Consider the following 16,051-nt stretch of genomic DNA (forward strand, 5'->3'; position numbering starts at 1 on the left):
CTCTCTCTGTTGAAATAACAAGGGCGTTGTGTTTTTTATGTTCTGTGAACTTAAAAAGATAAATCTTCATATTATCGAAAACATTGAAAGAGTATGTAAATTAAGTAAAAAAACCAAAGAAAAATAGATAATATACAACAGAGATACAACCAAACGGAAGAAAAGGCTAAAGAAAAAAAGAGGATAGAAAATAAAAAAAAACCATGGAAAAAAGAATATTACCGTGAAATGTCATCAATTGACATTTTATTATTTTGAATTAGTTTTAAATTTAAAATTGTTCAACGAATTACTCGCCCTGGGCGAAGAAGAGGTGTCCATATTAGTATTTGTATTAAGAGCTGGCCGTTGGTTGTATTGATTGTAGACTTCATTAGCGTATTTTAAAAAATGGTAGTGATCATCGCTGTAAGGTTGAGGGAAGGTGGGGGGAACAGGTGCGAGGGGGGAAGATGGGATGTTGTATTGTCTTGGGGATTGATATTGAGATGGAACTGGGTGAATGTGATCATAGGTATAGTTCAGTTGTCGTTGTGGCGACGAGAGCTGGTTTGGTGGAGGTAAGGAGTATTTTTGTTGCGGAATGTAGATGTTTCCTGGATAGGAATACCTGTGGCCATGGGTGTTGTAAAAAGATGCTAGATTTGATAGGATTTGAACTGTGGGGTCGCTTGGCCCTATGGGAGAAGAGGTAGGAGAGGAGTACGTGGGTGATTTTTTTCTCTTATTGTTCGTTTTGATAAAGTTCTTGTCATTGGAGGAGAGACCCAAGTTTTCCACGAACGAATCAAAAGAGGGCAAGGCGTCCTCAATGACAAGTTTTTGCGCTCTGGAATGGGACATGGAGGTAGATCTCTGCCTTGGCCTGGTTCTGGGTTTCTGTCTTGGTCTTGCTGAAGGCATAGAAGTACCAGCAGCAGCAGCAACACTAGTGGTACCGGTAATTGTCACGTTCTGATGGGACAAATACCACGACTCACAATCTTTGGGAAAATCTGCACCGAAAATAGGCACCAGAAAGTGTCTTATCGGAAAGCAAAATCTTAGGCATAACAATCTCGAGATTTCCATGGGTAACCAAGTACCCTGGATCTTGATGTAACCGCCTCTTATTCTTTTCGTAAAGTTTGCCGGATTTAAGTTCGGCAAGTCGATTTGGTCAGGGCCAAGTTCTCTAATCAAGAAATCCCTGTAAGACTGACAGATAAGGTCCCTTAGTTCAGGCTTGATGTTGTTCCAGTGGAAATCAATATAATTGTTTGCCTGTGTGGAAGAAGTCGAGGAGGAAGAACTGACATCTAGGAAAGTGGATCCCGTGGATTTCCGTCTCTTTGGCGGCGAAGAAGTGGAGGATGACAACAGCGCGTTGGAAGGCTCTTCAGAAGCGAACGAGCTGTGGTTGTAAAAGCAAAAAGACAGGATTTTCTCGAATTCAGCTTTGCAGAAGGACTGTTGCTGACTCGTGGAAACGGTGTCATTTCGGGGCAAGTTTATGAGACCCTTCATGACATCCTGATACAGCCTCCAGATGCCCGTCATGAACACGTAGCCGGAGTCATGTGACCATATCACGCAGTTATTAGGGTTGATGAGCTTGTCGTTGATCAGGTTGTGGTCTAGTTTGGTCAGCTTGAACTGTTGGTTCTTCGTCAGCGAAGAGGAAGCATTCTCACGCGATACTGATGATAGCGCCTTCTTTTCCGGTTTCACGGGCGACGCTGAGACTGCGTTTTTGTTAGAACGGGAAGGTAGTATGATCTTGCCCATCAGTATATTTTTATCGTGCAGATGTAAAGAGGGGTGGGAGGCGGCGGAGCTAGCAAGCTGCGCGAGCAGCGATTGCTCGTGAAGGGGGCTCTGTACAATTTGGAGATTAGGAAACTGATACTCGAAGCAGTTCAGAACGTTTTGAGAGGCCGTCTCTCCTGCGTTCTCACCATCGCCGGTCCTGATAATGAAATTTGGATGCGTAAATTGCGCAGCAATAGAGGATTTATAGCTAGCCCTCTTGATATTGAGTCCGGCGCTGAAGCTGCTAGGCGGCGAGCCCTTATCCAGCACGCTGACGAGGTAGAGACGCTGGTAATCGTCCAAGGGGTTGTCAGTAAGGCGCACCGTTTCGGTATCGATGCTAAAAGCGGGATATTTCATTTTGGAGAAAATAATCTATGATAATGTATTCTGGACTTGCCGTTGTGAAGGAGAAAAACTAAATGCGGAACAGAACGAGCAACTTGAATACTAGTACACGAATAATATATGTGTGTGTGTGTGTGTGTGTGTGTGAGTAGAGTATACACTCGCGTATTTACGCCCATTAAATATACGCCACACGGCCCGACATGCTGCATATTATATATATACATATATATATATGTATATATATAGTAGACATGTATGTATGTATGTATGTATGAAAGGTATATGCGCACGCGTGTGATATTAGCGCAGCGAGCAAAAGCATAAAATGCACAGAGTATGGTGGAGAAGAGAGAGGAGAAACGAAAAGGGACAATAGCAATAGATGTGATAGAATACAAGGAGGCCAAGCCGGTGTCGATCGATAGGATTCGAGGCCCAAGGCGAGGGGGAACACTTCGAGGGGAGAAAGAAGCATAGAATATTGTCCGTGGAAATGCAAATTAGGGGCGAGGGTGATGGGGGAAATCATAGGGGAGCCAGGCCAGGTGGACACCCATACAGTCTTTCGTTCAAGATGCTTTCTTGCTGACCGAAGGTGTGGAGTCACAAATTAGGGGCATAGGCACAGAATCAAGGGTCCTTTTTGCTCCCCTGTTTCCTGTTGCACGTTTCTTTTTTTTTTTTTTCATTTCTTGACTGTGGATCCGTTATCTGTTTCGTTACACAAGAAGTTGTATATCCACAATATAGTGGGCAGTAGTATGTTATCGCAAGATTTGAAAGTAGCAACGATAAAATGGCAAAATCATCAATGTTTTATAACAAATTGCTCAGCACGCTCAGCATCGGCTTAGGGTTTGCATGGGCCCTCGAGAACGTTACCATTTATGAGTTTGACTCGGGCAAGGGTCTACTCGACCAAGGCTATCACAATGTGTTTTCGGACAATGCCTCCTCGCAGGTGCAGTTACGGGACGTTGTTTTCATGAACGGTACTGTGGTTTACGATTCCAGTGCAGCTTGGGGCAGCAGCGCGCTGGACGAGTGGGTTCAGGCGCAGAAAGACATTTCCATCCAAAGAATCTTTGAGAATATCGGACCTAGCGCTCGGTACCCATCGATTTGGCCCGGTGTTGTGATTGCATCGCCGTCGCAGTCGCATCCAGACTACTTCTACCAATGGGTAAGAGACAGCGCGTTGACGATAAACACGATTGTATCGCATTCCGCGGGCCCAGCAATAGAGACTTTGTTGCAGTATGTGAACGTTTCATATCACCTGCAAAGGAGTAATAACACATTGGGTGCTGGGATTGGTTACACTAACGATACAGAAGCGCTGGGTGACCCTAAGTGGAACGTGGATAACACGGCATTCACGGATGAATGGGGCCGTCCTCAGAACGATGGACCTGCTCTGCGAGCCATCGCCATCTTAAAAATCATAAACTACCTCAAGCAATCTGGCACTGATTTTGGTGAGGAGTACCCTTTCCAATCCACTGCAGATATGTTTGACGACATTGTACGTTGGGACTTGCGATTCATTGTTGATCACTGGATGTCCTCTGGATTTGATCTATGGGAAGAAGTTAATGGTCTGCATTTCTTTACTCTACTGGTACAACTGTCTGCAGTGGATAGGTCCTTGTGCTATTTCAGCGACTCGGAACTATCGTCTCCCTTTGTTGAAGAGTTGCGTCAAACACGTCAAGAGATCTCCGACTTCTTATCGGACCCTGTGAATGGTTTTATAAACGCCCAATATAACTATGTTGTTGGAACGCCTCTAATTGCCAACGCATTGAGATCAGGGTTGGATATCTCCACTTTGTTAGCTGTTAACACTGTTCACGATACCCCATCTGCTTCTCATCTTCCCTTTAACGTAAATGATCCTGCTATCCTCAACACCCTGCACCATTTGATGTTTCACATGCGTTCAGTGTACCCCATCAACGATAGTTCAAAAAACATAACGGGTATCGCCCTGGGTCGGTATCCTGAAGACGTATATGATGGCTATGGATCTGGTGAGGGAAATCCATGGGTTTTGGCCACTTGTGCCGCTTCAACAACTCTCTATCAGCTCATTCGCTGGCACATCTCTAAGCAGCAAGACCTAGTTGTACCCATGAACAATGAAACCTCGAATGCATTTTGGAGCGAACTGGTTTTCGCCAATCTCGCTACTTCTGGAAATGACCAAGAATATTTGGTTGTAGAGTTTAACACTCCCGCCTTCAATCAAACGATGCAAAAACTCTTCCAGCTAGCTGATTCGTTCCTGGTCAAATTGAAAACTCATGTGGGTACAGACGGTGAACTTAGTGAACAGTTTAACAAATACACAGGGTTCATGCAGGGTGCTCGACATCTGACTTGGTCCTACACTTCATTCTGGGATGCTTACCAAATGAGACAAGAAATTTCACAAAGTTTATGGGGAATATAAAAAAAGCGTGAGAACACAAAGAAAGTGATCTTCACAAATATTCACATTATATATATATAAATTCGTATTTATTTACAAAACTTTGGTTTTCAATATTCATTGGATATTATCTCGGAACGTCCAGTCCAACTACGTTTGCGGTTCTCTTCACCTTTTCATCCTGCGTCAACTTGTTACCAGGATTGTATCTATCCACCAGTTCTTCGTACTCTCTTTGGTTGTCCAGAAATTTAATTATGTCAAAGGCGTGCTCGAGTATCTCATCTGCGTTTTGGCCTTGGGCGACTTTTTCCTCCCACTTTATATCGTTTTTCAATATGGAGCGTAATAGTTTAGAGTCACTTATAAACAGATTCAAAGATCTGTCATTCACTGGATCTAGTTGCTTCCAACTCTCCAATTCTCTGTTGCTATCTTCATGTGAATTTTTTGGGTTTTGCTTCTTAGAATACTCCAACTTCGTAATCATTGCCTTTTGCAATTTGCCCCAGTTGATAACCTTGCTCGGTCTTTCATATTTGAGAATGGCTCTTATGAGTCCTCTATATGCGTGCAGTACTCTTGCTTTATCCATCTTCTTTAGCCCTTCTCTCTCTTGGACTTCTGTTATTTACTTGTCGCTACAAATGAAGCTTCAGTGCATTGAAGATATTGAATTTTTGAAGAGGCGAGGAGAGAAGTGGGGGGTGATTAAAACTTGGGTATCCCACATACAATTGATAAAAGAATAGAAGATCATAAGCGAAGGAAATAAACCATGGCAGAGAAGTCAATATTTAATGAACCTGATGTGGACTTCCATTTGAAATTGAATCAACAATTATTTCACATTCCTTATGAACTACTGTCCAAACGTGTTAAGCATACTCAAGCAGTAATCAATAAGGAAACTAAGTCACTTCACGAACTCACTAGTGCATTAAATGAAATATTTAAACATAATGATGTTGAACACGATAAAGTAGCACTAGCAAATATAACTGGAATGATTAGAAAGATTGATGACATAGAAAAATTCTTGAGTATGCAAATTAAATCCTACTGTCAGATTTTAAACAGAATAAAGAAAAGGCTGGAGTTTTTCCACGAACTAAAGGACATTAAGTCTCAAAGTTCAGAAATCTCAAATGACGAAAATGACCACAATACCAGGAACAAGTTGATTCAGTGGTATCAAAGTTATACAAATATATTGATTGGAGACTACTTAACGAGAAATAACCCAATCAAATATAATTCAGAGACAAACGAGCACTGGAACTCAGGTGTGGTTTTTTTGAAACAGATTCAATTGGATGATCTCATCGATTATGATGTTCTCTTGGAGGCTAATAGGATCTCGACTTCGCTATTACATGAGCATGATCTTTTACCCCTAATTTCATGGATAAACGATAACAAAAAGATTCTGACCAAGAAATTATCTATATTAGAGTTTCAAGCAAGATTGCAAGAATATATTGAATTATTGAAGGCAGACAATTACACAGACGCTATATTTTGCTTCCAAAAGTTTCTTTTGCCATTCGTTCAAAGTAATTTCGCCGATTTAAAGTTAGCATCGGGACTCTTAATTTTTATCAAATATTGCAATAAGCAAAAGCCAAATTTCTTCTCTTCCAGTTCGGGATTTAATGCTGCAGAAATTAAGTCACGAAACTTACCTATTAAAAAAGATCAAATTTTTCAACATTTTTTTCATAAATCTTTACCAAGAAGTACTTTCGATTCAGAAACGGATACAACCAAGTATGACAAGAGTTCCTTAATAAATTTACAAAATGGAGATTTTGAAAGGTATTTTAATTTGTTAAACGATGAACGATGGTCAGTATTGAATGATTTATTCTTGGATGACTTCTATTCCATGTATGGCATATCACAAAATGATCCGTTACTAATATATTTGTCACTAGGCATATCATCGTTAAAGACAAGAGATTGTCTGCACCCTTCTGATGATGAAAAGGAAAATAAAGAGCTGGAATCTTCTATTATAGCACAAGGTGAAGTCGAAGACTTACAGATATTTACACTGCATTCGTTAAAAAGGAAAAATTGTCCAGTTTGCAGTGAGACTTTCAAACCAATAACACAGTCGTTGCCATTTGCTCATCACATCCAGTCTCAATTATTTGAGAATCCGGTATTGTTACCGAATGGAAACATATATGACAGTAAAAAATTGAAAAAACTAGCCAAAACGCTGAAGAAGCAAAATTTAATATCTTTAGGTCCAGGTCAAATTATGGATCCAGTCGACATGAAAATCTTCTGCGAGTCTGATTCCATTAAAATGTATCCGACGTAGGATTAGAACAACATAGGTATTTTTGGTCCTATCAATGCTTTAGTTCAGTTTAAAAACTACTTTACAGCTACTTACGCTATATACATACATTTAGTAGAAAAGAAAGCTACTTCACGAACACAGTGACATTCTTCTTTCTAATGCTCAGTCAGAATCAGAATCAGATCCGTTTTTATTTTTACGGTTATGTTTTGAACTGCCTGAGAGATATTTACTAAAGATGTAAAACCTAGCATCACGCTCCTTCGCAGGTTTCGTGGTATCTTGTTCACTATTTGTTCTTCTGTGATGATACCCCGGAAAATTCTCCCACTGGAATTTGTTAGATCTACTAAGAGTAAGTCCATTTTTTCTGGCTAGTAGCTTTATTTGCCATGAATCGTAAGGCTCTCCGTCAAAAACCGACAGAATAATATTCCCATAACCTTCAGAGGTCAATTTTTTAGCCCTGGGAGTGTTGTCATTAATATCATAACCTTGTGTATAACGAAGAGCATCATTTTGAACTTTTGTGTTTATGAGATTGAACAATTGTAAGGAATTTTGAAAAAACGTGAAAACTAATTGTTGATGCTCTCTAATATTTCTTTCTTGATCTTTAATACCTTTTCCATTATGAGGAAAATTAAATAATATATTTTGTAAAGACTTGTTACCCCAATTATGATCGCCAAATCTGTTGATTATCTTAAACCAAGTGTTATTTTTGGAGATTTTGAAGCTTTTTACTAGTTTCGTAACGTCAATCTGGAAAAATATTGGGATTTTTAGGTCTTTCAAGAAGTGGTAATTATCCTCAAAAGTATGTGGATATTTCGACTTCAACTCATCCACAGAATTATCGTAGCTCGTTATAATTAAATTCTCACTTTCAACATACCCTTGTTCAACAATGGATCTGGCAAATGAAAAATCACCTTCACCACAAAGCATTATGGTTTCATCTTTTTCAAAAGGTATAAATTTTTCTTGGTTAAGCTTTTGCAATTCTTGGTTTTTTTTCACTTTCTTGTTACTAGTGTTCAACTTTCTTTTCTTCAATTCATGATTTTGCTTACTTTCAATATTTTTCACTAACTTCACTTTAGCTTGATGTCTTAACAAAGCGCCTTTTAGGCCTTTACTTCCAATTTTTCCTTTCAACTTCCTAGCCATTTATGATGTGAGATTTCTATCAGTCCCTTTCTATAGTTTAAAGAGTATTGTATGTATTATAGAGAGATGTCGGGTTTCTCTGTTTAGTGTAAACATTCAATAATAGTTTTCTGCTCATCGAATATTATCATTTTTCTTGAACTATTCTCCGTATGTTTTATGTTCTTTCTGAAAAAAAGAGAAGATGAAGGACAGAATTCAAAATAATAAATAAAGCAACAGCCCACAATGATATACAAATGAAACGACCAAACTTATCATATCCAGTATTCTTCAGAAACATTAACAAAGAAAAAAAAGAAAACTTGAAAAGTAAAACAAAATGGTCTCTAGCGGGATCGAACCGCTGATCCCCGCGTTATTAGCACGGTGCCTTAACCAACTGGGCCAAGAGACCAATTAATTGTCTTTACTAGAACAAAAATATCTAATATATCTGGCATAGAATTCATCATATATATACTATTAATCTCAACAGTTTTAAATTTGCGGAAATTTAGTTGTTATGGCTGTGGACACTCATGATAATGACACTGTTGATGAAAAATTTCGAGAAGCTTCAAACATAGCCAGGCAGGATTACATAAAGCGAAGCACTTGGAAAAAGAAAAATACGAAAAAGCACATTCAGGTATCACTAATAAAATCCTCTAAAAGAAGGCGTCGTAGGTATCACTTGAACATAAGTGAAATTGGCTAATAACACAATATTATCATTGTGGACTGGTTCCATTGTCCTTACCAATTAGATTTTATTTAGTTTTCTTCTTTTCAATTGGGGTGCTGATCAGGATTACTCGTAACCTCCTATTTTTAGATACGACGACCCAAGCGCAATGAATGCTCCACAGATTAGCCTGTATGAACCTGGGACAATATTGACTGTCGGATCACATCACGCCAAGATCATCAAATATCTTACAAGTGGAGGGTTTGCACAGGTCTATACTGCTGAAATTTCACCTCCTGATCCATATACCAATGCCAATATAGCATGTTTGAAAAGGGTCATTGTCCCCGATAAACAAGGTTTGAATACTTTGAGAGCTGAAGTAGATGCTATGAAACTCCTGAAAAATAATAAGCACGTTGTTTCTTACATAGACTCTCATGCAGCAAAATCAGTAAATGGTGTAGCGTATGAGGTATTTGTATTAATGGAATTTTGTGAACGTGGAGGACTTATAGATTTTATGAACACTAGATTACAAAATAGATTACGAGAGTCAGAAATATTGGAAATCATGAGCCAGACGGTTCAGGGTATTGCCGCCATGCACGCTCTACAACCACCGTTAATTCATCGAGACATCAAAATTGAGAATGTACTTATTTCCCATAATGGCCTGTATAAAGTCTGTGATTTTGGTTCCGTTTCCGGTGTAATAAGGCCACCTAGAAATACACAAGAGTTTAACTACGTTCAGCATGATATCTTAACAAATACTACAGCGCAGTATAGGTCACCTGAAATGATCGATTTGTATAGAGGTTTGCCTATTGATGAAAAATCTGACATTTGGGCTCTGGGCATCTTTCTTTATAAAATATGCTACTATACCACACCATTTGAAAAAAGTGGCGAAGCTGGCATACTGCATGCAAGATACCAATATCCACCTTTCCCTCAGTACAGTGATAGATTAAAAAACTTGATACGCCTGATGTTAATGGAAACACCGTCAAAAAGACCAAATATTTGTCAAGTTTTGGAGGAGGTTTCCAGGCTACAGATTAAACCTTGTCCAATTCGAAATTTTTACTTACTAAGAGCAATGAGTCAGACTGCGCAATTAGCAAGCGAACCACCTTCTATGAAGTATGTCCCAACACAGAAATTTCTTCCTGCACAAGGCCTGCAAAGTATGAAGCCAATATCGAATATGATTCCTGTAAGTCATGTCAGAACTACCCCCAATCTGAGCACATTACCTAGATCTATTGACGATAACAATATGACAGATGTAACAAAACAAATTTCCTTACAGTTTGTGGGCGATTCAAATGTGGATACTCCCTTAAAGAAAACGAAATCCGTTCCACTCTCTGATGATTTTGCATCACTATATTATAGAGAACTACATCCTTTTCAAAAGTCGCAAACTTTTAAATCAGTGGAGAACTTCCAGTCTCCACAAAGAAGGTCAATGCCGCCATCATCACTTCCTCCTGCTAACAGCATTATTTTAGATAAAACACCTACAATGAACCGTCCAAATAACTATGTTGATTCGGAGACGCAAACTACAGATATCATAACCATGTCTGGTTCAAAACTATCACCTGCCCTTACGAACAAACCAGTAAATTCCCAAAAAGAATTTATCGCCCCAGAGAATGTGAGTGGAGGCAACATTGTGCGTTCACTAAGCTCTAAGTTGAAGAAAGTTATCACTGGGGAGTCTCGCGGTAGTTCTCCAATTAAATCAAGGCAAAATACTGGTGACAGTACTAGGTCCGCACTTGGTATGCTTCGCCATGGATTCACAGGAAGTTCAATGAACAACAACAGGTCAGCTTCTTTTGATAGCAATAATGGTAGCAGTAATAACAATAGTGTGAACAGGAGATTGGGCTCGTCGTCGACTTCATCATTGTCTGTTTTCAATCCTGATACTAAAAGACAAGAGGAAATAGATAAAAAACAGAAATTAGAAAACCGGCGTAGCATGCCTTCTTCGATTTTGTCAGATTTTGACCAGCATGAAAGAATTAACTCAAGAACTGGATCAAGAGATTATTACAGATCTCACTCTCCAGTCAAGAAAATACAAACAACATCAAAATCGGCACCGAAGCCCATTACAAAACCAGTTATTGGCGATATCAACATAAATCAGGAAAAGAAGGAATCGATCCAAAGAAGAGTGCATAACTTACTAAAGAGTTCTGAAGATCCTTTGACATACAAATCCGCATCAGGGTATGGTAAATATACGGATACTGACACAGAAACCTCTAATCGACATTCAAGTGTGAGAATAACACCAATTACCGAAGAAAAATTCAAAAGCCGCAATAAAAATGGACTGTCAAACAATAAGACGAAGGACAATGATAGACATAAATCAAGACCACCGCGCCCACCTCCCAAACCATTACATTTAAGAGCAGAAATTCAGAAGGTAAGAAGTTCTAGTCGTTTACACTCCGGAGAACTCTCAAGTGAAAGAATTTCCAGTGATGCCACTGAGACTATCGTTGAAGTTAACGTAGATGACTTAGAAGCTGATTTCAGAAAAAGGTTTCCTAGTAAAGTGTAAAACTTAGCCTAATATGTAATAGACTATGTATTATTAAAAGTCGTACAAATGTATAAATATTTTTTTCCCGTTTCTTCATTCTTCGCAATATATATGTAGATGTAGTCCTCCAGGTACTAGCTGTATTTTTCTTTCATTTATCACCTCAAAAATTCAAAATACCTTTTGTTTCATTTATTTTTTGTATTTAGTTGATTATTTATTCATTTTATTTATGCGTTTCTATTTTTTTTATGCCTTATAATCTTGACAAAACGTCTTCAACAACTTGTTGAGTGGAAGCCTTTCCACCTAAATCTGGAGTCTTGATGGCGCCCTCTCTCAAGTTAGCATCAACGGCTTTGTAAATATCTTGAGCAGCATTGTTATGGCCCAAGAATTCCAACATTAAAGCAGTGGATCTTATGGTAGCAATTGGATTAGCAATACCTTTACCAGCGATATCTGGTGCAGAACCATGACATGGTTCACCAATGACAATTTCTGGGCCGACGTTGGCACTTGGAACAACACCCAATGAGCCCACTAAAGCAGCAGCACCATCAGATAAGATATCACCGTATAAATTTGGAGCTACTATCACGTCAAAACACTGTGGCTCTCTAAACAACCTATAAACCATGGAATCCACAATTTGCTCGTTGTATTTGATTTGACCATATTTGTCTTTGTTGGATTCGTAAACTTCCTTACAGATTTCCCTAAATAGTCCATCACTTTGAGACAAAACATTAGATTTATGTGTAACCGTCAAAGTGGCTTCACCCCTTGTCTGTAATCTTTTCAAAGCAATGTCCATTGCGATGGTTGCTATTCTTCTTGTTGCGATTTCCGATATTCTCTTTGTGGCATCGGCAACCCTTGTTCCTGTAGCCTTATCAATATATGTTTTTTCAATTTTAATGTACAAGTCTTCAGTGTTTTCTCTCACGATAACCATGTCAATTGGTTTATCCTTGCCTCCTTCTACAGACTTGACAGGACGAACATTAGCGAATAGGCCCATTTCCCTCCTTAGAGCAACAATTGGAGACGAATAACCTTCCACTTTTGTAGTTGGGGACTGAACAGCACCGAAAAGAGCACCTTGACATTGTTCCTTCAACACTTTGACAGTCTCGTCAGGCAATGCCTTTCCAGTTTCTTGGAATGTTTGGAAACCAGCATAAAGATCGATGAAGTTGAAGCTTAAGCCGTGTTTGGAGTTCAGGTTTTCTAAAACTTGCTTACCGGCTGGAATGACTTCCTTACCAATACCATCGCCTGGAATAAGACCGATAGTGAGTGATTTACGAGCAGCATTGGTTGCTAACCCACGACAAGTAGATAATCTAGTAGCAACAGATCTCAACATTATTCCGAGTACGTTCTTGAATTAACTATATAAGTCTTATGTTGATTTCAATTTGTAGAACAGGCACAAACATATATCTTCGTCGAAACCAGTTAGCTATCTTTATATAAGTATTGCACCAGTTTCATTTTCTGTTGTTCTTTCACCTAATTTGAGTCATCTTAAATTTTTCCCGTGGAAAAAAGTGAAAAAAAAGACTGGGAAATTTCAGTGTAGCTGCAAAAATTGAGGTGGAATTTAGAGAAAAAGTCTACTTAGCAATACATATGCTGTTCTTGTTTGTTTTGATTATATACAGGTTGGTTTGGTGACGTCGAGAAAAAGAGAGGCTGCCCGTTTAGAAGTGGAGGCTCTCGGCGGTGTTGGATTCTTCTTCTTGAGCCGTATGCAATGTAGTGTCATCCTTCCACGATCCTGCAGGATTGCTTGATCTAGCTGCCATGAGTTCGGTTTCTTCAATGACCTTCTTTTCCCATATGTTCAAGACCTCTTGTTCCTTCTGTATACCATGTTCAATGGCAGATTTTCCGAAGATGGATCCAAACATTTCTGCCTCTTCCAAAGCCACTTGCTGCTGTGTTTCTTCTTGCATTCTCAACGCATAGAATTCATATCTGGCATGGTCATATGCTTCGACCGTGTTCTCATACTGCTTTGTTTTGAGTAAGTACATAGTCCTTTGAATAACACTTTCACCATCAAGTGGTTTACCTAGCTGGAGCATGTGGCTCCAATCGTAATCTTCATCACCGATTTCGTTCTCCACTAAAATCTTGGGTCTGGACAACTCCCATGGATGTTGTTTATAAAAGAGAGTTCTAAGTCTGTCCTCAACGTAAGTTAGTTTAGGAGGCTTGTATAGCTTTTTCACACCTATTCTTTTGTCGTTTGTGTTGGGTCTTGTCTTGTATAGTCCGTTACTGTTAGTATGCTGATTTTCTATCACGTCAACAAGTCTACCTATGGTATGTCCATTGGAAGGGTTCTCAAAATGAGGTTCACGTGTAAATTTGGTGGATGGTGGGATGGACGCCACAACATTATACCACGCAGGTGTGTCTTTCAACAATCCTGACTTTAAGTAGGCGGATGTCCGTTGAAGGACGTTCACAGCATTTGTTTGTATCTTCATATCTCTGGATTCTAAGGTTTTCTTCTTATGATGCAGAATTCCCTCCTAGTTTCTTCTTCCTATCGCTGGATTCCTACCCTAAGTTTCTGCTCAGAATTTAGTTTTCACTAGTTTCATTGCTTTTAATCTGTTCTTTTCTTAACTGCCGAAATGTCGAAGAAATTTCAAATCTTGAAGGAGATGCGCAAGTGAACGTATAATGTCAATGTCATGAAGAAGTAGCATATTAATTATCTTTGGTGGCTTTTATTATTCAATAATCCTCCTTTGTTTTCTGGAGGCAATTACGAGAAAGAAGAACAAAAATATGGCTGACAAATCAAGTACCAATGATGGTGATAGTTTAGTTACTAATGGCCACATACTGTCACAGCGAGGCAGCAAGAAGGCTTATAATAAGTGTAAAAAGAAGAATGTAGCTCCATCCATAAGATGGAAGAATTTTGGTGTCGCAAGACAAGCTGATGACGAGCAACAAGCATCTTTAATACTAGATAAAATGAGTCATTTGAAGAAATTCAGTTCTAACGAAGGCGATGATGAAAATTTATTTGTCCAATGGGCCGATGACATTACAGATACCTTATCTGGGCTATGGTGCACTGGAATCTTCTTAAAGCTTCTCATAAGCTCTGCATTATCTGGACGGGCTAAGGAGTGGTTTGATTCAACCTTAGAAGGCATTGATGACAATGTGGTAAACGCTTATACTTTGGAGAAGTTTCTTGCCTTACTATCCGAAGAATTTGATGGAGCAAAACTTTTGAGAAGAGAAAGGTTCACGAAATTATTGAGGTTGCCCATCGATTCTGAAAAGTCATTGGAAACGTTTTCTTATATATCGGAACATCTAACGCCATACTATCTATCGACTAGCGCAGCATTGGATTTGTTTCTTACTAAATTAGAGCCCCAATTTCAAAAAGAATTAGAGAATTCAGTATTTCCAATGACCTTGGATATGGCATTATTGATGACAGCCTGTGAGTTTGCGAAGAGAGCATCCAGTCATAGAAAAGACAGAAAGAAGAATACGAGTGATTTTGACATTGGTACCTCAAAGAAGAGGGCTACCAATCTCAACAAGAAGTGCAAGACCAAGATTATAAGGGAAAATAACACCAATCGAAAAAGTAATAGAAAAAAGTGTTTTAGTGAAAAAGAACTACTTATACCCGATCTCAAACGCCGAAAACAAAGTGAATGTGGAATTCAGTTCCCCCTTGTAGTGCCTGAACATAAAGAGTTCCCGTCAGAGAGGAAAGTATCTGTTAATGTATGTATATCGAAAAATGGACAATCCAACTTAAGCAATCCTCCGGACTTTCATGCATACCTCAAAGACACTAAATCTCAGCAATATGCAGATAGCGCAACATCGAATCTGATTAATAATAGATTAATTTCATGTACCGCCACTGATAAACTAATAGGTGGAAAAGTTGTAACTATGAAGAATGAAAATACCGCTTATAATGAGCCTACGGATGGAAGACCATCATCTTTGGAAAATAGAAACCGCGCTGTGAAAGAAAACACTCTGCAATTTATGTCTTCCAATTCCTTCAAAGAATGTGGTAAAATACATGATTCAAGGACGAGGAGTATTTCAGGCGGTAATATGACAATTAGTTCATCCCAAACAATGCACATGTTTTCGCGTCCAGGCTCTCTCGCAATCGATCATCAAGCAAGAAATAATGAAGTTAGTATGAGTAATCGAATTAAAGTTGTTGATAATTATAACCCATTCACGGCGAACTTGAAGGTATCAAAGAGTTCCAAAAATGTTCCAGCATCTATGAGAATGGACGACCTAAGCGGTACCGTAGGTCTCAAAAATGCGCTGAGAACCACATATGAAGAGAATGAGAGTTATCAGCTATCATCCAAAAAAAGCTATCCGTTAAATAACTTCGCCGTTCGGACAAGAAATGCCCATTTTAATGACCGTCCTTCTAACTACACATCAGCGCATGCGATTACGAGTGTAACTTATCCATCATCTTCAAGCATTAGTACTATTCAATGCTTCACTAGGCCGAATAGCAAGGAACCTAGTCCTAAGAAGGTAATTATTTCATCTTGTATGGTTGCTCAAAAAAAAGAACTGGCGAATACTAAAAGTAAGGAAGCGAAAAACAGAAGTTCTTTCAATGAAGTTACGAACCCTTTTCTTGTGAATGTAATAGAAAAAAATAAATAAAATACATGTTGATGATAATATTCTTCATTACAA

The 16,051-nt window shown here is 38.9% G+C and overlaps 9 protein-coding genes and 1 non-coding gene across 10 annotated transcripts; 4 read left to right on the forward strand and 6 right to left on the reverse strand.

Annotated features, from left to right (window-relative positions):
• Positions 1–249: 249 nt before the first annotated feature.
• On the reverse strand, positions 250–2,151 carry XBP1 (Xbp1p; the record flags this gene model as incomplete). The annotated part of the gene is made up of 1 exon (XM_056223161.1): positions 250–2,151. The coding sequence occupies one exon, from the start codon at positions 2,149–2,151 to the stop codon at positions 250–252; it is 1,902 nt and encodes a 633-aa protein (XP_056082780.1).
• Positions 2,152–2,953: 802 nt separating this feature from the next.
• SGA1 (glucan 1,4-alpha-glucosidase) lies at positions 2,954–4,597 on the forward strand (the record flags this gene model as incomplete). Its single annotated transcript, XM_056223162.1, has 1 exon — positions 2,954–4,597. The coding sequence occupies one exon, from the start codon at positions 2,954–2,956 to the stop codon at positions 4,595–4,597; it is 1,644 nt and encodes a 547-aa protein (XP_056082781.1).
• Positions 4,598–4,703: 106 nt separating this feature from the next.
• On the reverse strand, positions 4,704–5,171 carry FMC1 (Fmc1p; the record flags this gene model as incomplete). The annotated part of the gene is made up of 1 exon (XM_056223163.1): positions 4,704–5,171. One exon carries the CDS (start codon positions 5,169–5,171, stop codon positions 4,704–4,706), a length of 468 nt encoding a protein of 155 aa, XP_056082782.1.
• Positions 5,172–5,354: 183 nt separating this feature from the next.
• On the forward strand, positions 5,355–6,908 carry FYV10 (glucose-induced degradation complex subunit FYV10; the record flags this gene model as incomplete). Its single annotated transcript, XM_056223165.1, has 1 exon — positions 5,355–6,908. One exon carries the CDS (start codon positions 5,355–5,357, stop codon positions 6,906–6,908), a length of 1,554 nt encoding a protein of 517 aa, XP_056082783.1.
• A 144-nt stretch (positions 6,909–7,052) lies between these two features.
• BMT5 (25S rRNA (uracil2634-N3)-methyltransferase) lies at positions 7,053–8,063 on the reverse strand (the record flags this gene model as incomplete). The annotated part of the gene is made up of 1 exon (XM_056223166.1): positions 7,053–8,063. The coding sequence occupies one exon, from the start codon at positions 8,061–8,063 to the stop codon at positions 7,053–7,055; it is 1,011 nt and encodes a 336-aa protein (XP_056082784.1).
• A 323-nt stretch (positions 8,064–8,386) lies between these two features.
• Positions 8,387–8,460, reverse strand: Smki_9.trna2I. The gene has a single exon. It is a non-coding gene; the product is annotated as a tRNA-Ile (tRNA).
• Positions 8,461–8,899: 439 nt separating this feature from the next.
• PRK1 (serine/threonine protein kinase PRK1) lies at positions 8,900–11,326 on the forward strand (the record flags this gene model as incomplete). The annotated part of the gene is made up of 1 exon (XM_056223167.1): positions 8,900–11,326. The coding sequence occupies one exon, from the start codon at positions 8,900–8,902 to the stop codon at positions 11,324–11,326; it is 2,427 nt and encodes an 808-aa protein (XP_056082785.1).
• Positions 11,327–11,564: 238 nt separating this feature from the next.
• On the reverse strand, positions 11,565–12,680 carry LYS12 (homoisocitrate dehydrogenase; the record flags this gene model as incomplete). The annotated part of the gene is made up of 1 exon (XM_056223168.1): positions 11,565–12,680. The coding sequence occupies one exon, from the start codon at positions 12,678–12,680 to the stop codon at positions 11,565–11,567; it is 1,116 nt and encodes a 371-aa protein (XP_056082786.1).
• Positions 12,681–13,017: 337 nt separating this feature from the next.
• Positions 13,018–13,812, reverse strand: RSM25 (mitochondrial 37S ribosomal protein mS23; the record flags this gene model as incomplete). The annotated part of the gene is made up of 1 exon (XM_056223169.1): positions 13,018–13,812. The coding sequence occupies one exon, from the start codon at positions 13,810–13,812 to the stop codon at positions 13,018–13,020; it is 795 nt and encodes a 264-aa protein (XP_056082787.1).
• A 307-nt stretch (positions 13,813–14,119) lies between these two features.
• SMKI09G0810 (uncharacterized protein) lies at positions 14,120–16,018 on the forward strand (the record flags this gene model as incomplete). Its single annotated transcript, XM_056223170.1, has 1 exon — positions 14,120–16,018. One exon carries the CDS (start codon positions 14,120–14,122, stop codon positions 16,016–16,018), a length of 1,899 nt encoding a protein of 632 aa, XP_056082788.1.
• Positions 16,019–16,051: the final 33 nt, after the last annotated feature.

This window comes from Saccharomyces mikatae (assembly GCF_947241705.1).
Source record: "Saccharomyces mikatae IFO 1815 strain IFO1815 genome assembly, chromosome: 9".
Taxonomy (NCBI): domain Eukaryota; kingdom Fungi; phylum Ascomycota; class Saccharomycetes; order Saccharomycetales; family Saccharomycetaceae; genus Saccharomyces; species Saccharomyces mikatae.